The sequence below is a fragment of the Rattus norvegicus genome, chromosome 5, assembly GCF_021556685.1.
Source record: "Rattus norvegicus strain SHRSP/BbbUtx chromosome 5, alternate assembly SHRSP_T2T, whole genome shotgun sequence".
NCBI classification, from domain to species: domain Eukaryota; kingdom Metazoa; phylum Chordata; class Mammalia; order Rodentia; family Muridae; genus Rattus; species Rattus norvegicus.
The window spans coordinates 162653718-162659448 of record NC_141538.1 but is presented as its reverse complement, the minus strand read 5'-3'; the positions used below and the strand labels follow the sequence as shown (position 1 = coordinate 162659448).

Below are 5731 nucleotides of genomic sequence, written 5' to 3'. Positions count from 1 at the left end.
TCAGAGATACAGATTTTGGAATGAGCCAATGCACAGTCTGCGCCTGGATGGTAGTTGAGCTGGTCAGAATCCTGGTTCTCCCTTATTTGTACCATCAGGGAGAGCTCTCCATCGCTGTTCTGGCTAGGCTACCCAATCTAAACATTGGCTGGTGAAAAGGTCAACTCTTCTGCTCTTTTGTCCTTGGGACTGGGTAACCCACACCCGTGTTTTTAGAACCAGCTCCTCTGTGCTGCCTAGTCAAGGCACAGGCCTGCTCTCTCAAGTGATGCAGCTGCTGAGGTGTTGGTCCAGCTCTCCCACTCTTACAACCTCAGTTCTGACTCTCTTGTGCCTTCACCACCACGGCCAGTTCCACTGTGTTATCCAGGTGAGGTTCAGGGCCTGCTCCTCTGGAACTATGTCTGTAGACCAGGATGGTCTCAAACTCAGAGATCTGCTTTCCTCTGTATCCCCAGCGTTGGGACGAAAGGCATGTGCCATCACTCCTGGCTAGGCCTGCTCCTCTGAATGCTATAGCTAGTGAAGGGCAGGGATAATTCTCCCACTTGGATTTAGCTCTCCTGATATGAAAGGGGGTGAGGGGTGAGTCAGGGGAGAACATCAACCTCAAGCCTACTGCCCCTCATGGCCGATGAGTGTTCAGATCTCCCTGGTGCTAATGTTCTGAGCCAGCTCACCTGTATCCCTGCCACCAGGGCCAGCTCTACTATGCTGCACAGTGAGGTATAGGTCATACTCTCCTGCTCTTATGACTCTGAGGCCAGCTGTCCTGACTGCCACAGGGGGTGAGTGGTGATGGAGGAGGGGAGTCATTATCTCTGCATCAGCACCACCTCATGGCAGACTAGTGGCAGGGTCAGCTCTTCCACACTCATATCCTGGAGCTGGTCATCTGTGCTCTAGCCAACAAGGCCAGCTCCTCTCTACAGCCTGGGTGAGGTGCAAGGCCCAGTTTTCCAAGGGCTGCTACTGGTGAGAATTGGGGCCATTTTCCAAAGTGCTTCAGCCAGTGAGGGTTCTTCTGCACAGCCTTTGGATTTTTATATGGTCCTAGTTGGCTGTCCAAACCATGGATGTCCCCATGGTCTATAGTGGTAATATGATCCATGGACATCTACACTGGCCCAAAACATTGTGAGGTCATGGACTCAGAGATAGCAGCAGCAGCAGTATGGGCTGGGACTTCACAATGGCTTCAGGTGGCAGGGATGGCTATTCACAACCAGTTATTCCTCTCTTCTCTCTTCTATCCAGTTCTATCTCTCCTTACAATGTTCAAACTATTCTGCTTCTCCTTCTTTCTCATTTGTCCACTGCATGTTGGGGCAGCATTTGATACTCTAGCATGCAGGGATCATATCTGAGTAGGGCTTTTGAATACAATTCTTCCCCAGCAACACACATAGCACCTCTGGCACTATGAAAGATAGCCAGTAAAGAGAGAACTTCCACCTCCACCCCAGCTTTATTTCTCTATATACTACAGTCAGACAATGTGGTCTTTTTAGCAATAGTCTCACTATCTAGGTCTGGCATGTATTCAACAGCAGTGGTAAGAGCTTTTATGTTTCATGGGCCTCACGTGCTTTCCTGGCCAACACCTTATAGGGAGGCAGCCCGTCCCTGGAACCTGGGGATTTTACTTTAGAGAATCTGTAAGCTCTGTCAATGCCCTTTTCACCCCTGTAGCAGGTTGCCTCTTGTACTTAACATCTTGAACTGTTGTCTTAATAGTCTATTAAAATTTTATGGGCTGGAGAGATGGCTCAGGAGTTAAGAGCACTGACTGCTCTTCCAGAGGCCCTGAGTTCAATTCCCAGCAACCATATGGTGACTCACAACCATCTCTAATAGGATCTGATGCCCTCCTCTGGCATGTAGGTATACTCACAGATAGAACACTCATAGACACAAAAGTAAATAATAAAAAAGAATTTATATAGGTCCAGTCAGACTGTTTGGTAGGGGGATATGTCATTGAATCTGCTTGTGTTCACCCCAGTGTGGCACAGTAGTATGTAAAATGACCACTCTTGTCACTGTTTAGGCTCTGTGGATGCTAATACACCTGAATTGTGTGAGATGCTTCAAGGGACTTTCATACATATAGGATTAGATAGAAATGCTTGCAAGAATCCAGTGGAAGTGTCCACATGGGCATATTTTCATTACACCTTGAAACCCATAGGCTTTCTACAATGTACTGTCATGACTCACTTATATCCCTTATCCACATCTGTACTCCACCCTGGAGTACAGGTGTACACAGCTCTTTAGCCTGTCCTATGGTTATCTAAGACTTCACAAACTAAAAGATCTCAGCAATATTAAAAGTATTTTGTGCCTGTCTGTTCCAATTCCATGTCATTCCTCTCTTTATCAAGTTAGTTGTACAGTGAGTAGGCAGCATGGCAAGGTGGAGTGTGAAAGCCTGCCAATCTCCCAGGAGTCCAAGATTAGCTACAACTCTTCTACATTTGTAGACACTGGGTGGTGTAGAATTTTCTCAATTACTTTTTCAGGCATCATACTTCTCTTACTGGACCATAGCAAATTCCAAGTATTTTACAATAGTGTCCGGTCCTTGTACACTGTGGGAATTGGTTTCTCATCCTCCATCCCCATGCCTTTAGGTGCCCCTGTGTGCCATTTAGATGCTTTTCCAAATTCGTAGAACACTAAGAAATTATCAATCTATGTCATGGTGTGGTACTTTTTGTTTTCTGTTTGTTTTTTTTTCCAGAGGATGAGTAAGGCAATAAAAGATGGTCCTGGATCACCATCCCATGACAAATAGTAGGACTCTGAAGTTTCCCGTAGGGTATGATTCTCAGGGTCTACTGTTGATTGTCCCAGGTGAATGGGAATTGGCTTTGAGATACAGAAACTAAGAGAACACTGAAACGCTAAAAAAATTGCATGATAAGGTCTAATGGTATGAAAATGTTTTACCGCTTGCCTTAATATCTGGTTCTCTCATTTTGAGTCACCTCCATGGGGGTTTCTATCCACTTACTCACCTATGTGGGCTTGATGGGACCAATTCAAAATAGTTGACTTAGCTTGAGCCAAGGGACAATGGCTATACTTATTGGAGTTTGGGAAGGCCTTGATTAATGATACCAGCAATGGTCCACCTTGTGTTACATGTTAGTACAAAAAGCAAGCATGCCAATGTTCACAAGTCAGGAAATCCAGCACACTTAACTCTTCGGCAGCCTACATTGAAGATATTTATTACAGTCACCTCAGAAAAAACTTAACATATGAGGATACCACATCATTTCCACCAGGGTTGGGGAATGGTTATTTTAAGGCACATTCTACAGGTACCACCACAGCCTCCACAAAGAAAAAAGATAATCTCTATTAAAAGTGTGATTTCATCCCATAAGTCCCATCTGATCTAAGATCTTTGGTCCCTTTATTTACAAAGCCATCTTTTTCTCACAACCATTTCATCCATGGAACTGGTCACAAGGACCAGCGGAAGCAGGAGCTCTGTTTGGTATCAAGTTGGCACTAAGGTACAGAAGGCGGTATTTCGTGTCTTCCTCTGGAGGATACTTGTAGAAAAGCACGGGGCAGACAAAGCCATTAAGGATTTCTGGAAGGTTGGGCACCATGATGTATGGGTCTTTGAGGTGAAACCCATAGATGGACAAGGAGGCAGAGGAAAGAAAGGTGGCAATGGTCAGTGAGAAGGAGAAATGCTGGGTTGATTTAGTCTGAATGATCTTGGCCAAGTCGGCCAGTGGGGAGAGGTACATGCTGATAGTAAAGACACTGCAGAAGAGGCCTAGCTGCTGAAGCCGAGTCTCAAGGTTCGGCACCAGGAGCCAAAAGTAGCCATAACCCAGGAGAAGGACAGCCAGCAGGGTTGCCGTCTAGAGGAGCACGGCATGCTGCAGGGGAGAGGCGTCTTACATGTGTACCCAGAACACTGATCTGTCTGCTAGAATCGCCTCTTCCTGTCTTCGGCCGTGCTCTAATGGGGAAATCAGCTTTTATCCCAGCCTTCGTGTCAGTCTCTCACCAGTCAGTTACTTGAAGGAAGTCTCATCGACACAACACTGAGGGTCTCCCTCCCTTTTTCATGTGAGCCTCACATACATATACAATAAGGGATTAGTGAATATTGGTGTGGTTGAATGGGGAAGCAGAGCTAATGGCCGTTAGCCCTGGTCCTAACCCTAAAGGAACTATCAGGCAGTTTATTCCTCTCTCCACACACTGTTGGAGAGCACAGGGTATCCCTGACACCATGGGGCTGGGTAAGCCACCAGCCTTTTGAACAAGGAGAGGGTGGGTGGCTCTGTGTGCATTTTGAAGGGTTGACTTGATGGGAAGGAGAAGCAGAACGGCCTTCTAGGAAAAGGAAGTAATGCCATCCTTCTGGTATTCCAGGAAATAAGACTGTAGGCTCTGCCAACATGGACCAGTGTGGGCCAGAGGTGGGTGCAAGGGAGGGCCTCTACCTTCTGAGTTCTGTAGTGCAGATATGCGAGGATATAAAGAGTCTGAAGCACTACGCCCACAGTATTGACGATGAGGGTCCGGTCTCCATTCAAGACTCCATAACTCAGCCAGCCCAGGTTGCTGTGAGGGAAGGAGGATTATGGTCCAAGGGGCTGGGGTTGCAGTGGGTCCTCAGGGTTCTCTTGCATTTCCCTCAGCCTTTCCCACCACAGCCAACAATGCTCTCACGTGACATCCATGGTGAGAAAAGGCAGAAACTGGATGTTGTCCACGCTCTGTGTCCTCTGCATGTGCCTGAGGTCCAAGCTGGAAGGAGACCCAAAGGAAATTGTTAGGAGTGGGTAAAAGATTCCTCAGTGCTTGAATGACAAGCAGATCTCCCCCCTCAGGCCAAGCAACTAGCCTCGCCTTGGACCCCAGATCATCCAACCCTATTCCACTATCATTCTGGTTTCCAAATGCAGCCAGAAATTGCAGCCACTTTCCTTTCTTGACTTCCTGGTCCTGCCCCAGCCTAGTTCATCTCTCACAGTCCAGTGGAGAACATGTCCAGGGTGAAGAGCAACGCAGGCACTGGAAAGAGTCTGCCATCCCACCGGAGCCTGTTCCCTCGCCCAGTGCTGCCCCCATTTCCCACTTCTTTTTTTTTTTTTTTTTTTTTTTTTGGTTCTTTTTTTCAGAGCTGGGGACTGAACCCAGGGCCTTGAGCTTCCTAGGCAAGCGCTCTACCACTGAGCTAAATCCCCAACCCGCCCATTTCCCACTTCTTAACACTGGCACTAGCAATGGAATTTGAATGTGAATTTTGGTGGAGGCTAGCACTTCAATCACGGCAACATGTTATTCACTCAGGATCTATAGAGAAAAAAGTTTGAACACTCTCTCCTATCTGAAAAGAATTAATAGCCATTGATGTCCTCTTGACCTCTTTACACATGTATGAAGCAGGTGAGAAATGGTAAACACACCTGAGTGATTCTAAGTGGCTTCAGCAACAACACACTCACCTCACTCTCTCTTATGCCTCAACTTTCTGTCTTTTCTTTGAACTTTCTACAGGGAACCATACTAGAGAAACTGAGAATTTGTTCCACGCCTGCATTTTTACTGTTTATCCAAGACCTAGTAATAATAATAAAGAAGGATCCTAATATGTTAGTGACTGACACGCGTTTTGGGACAGTGCCTGTGAGGCTGTTCAAGCCCAAAAAAGTGTCTTCAAAACTCCGGCGAGGCATCATATTCTACC

The 5731-nt window shown here is 46.7% G+C and overlaps 1 protein-coding gene across 1 annotated transcript; it reads right to left on the bottom strand.

The window, feature by feature from the left end:
- Positions 1–3461: 3461 nt before the first annotated feature.
- Positions 3462–4772, bottom strand: Slc50a1-ps1 (solute carrier family 50 member 1, pseudogene 1). The gene is given in 3 exon segments (XM_087551838.1): positions 3462–3908; positions 4482–4602; positions 4711–4772. Coding segments are annotated over 3 exon segments (630 nt in total).
- Positions 4773–5731: the final 959 nt, after the last annotated feature.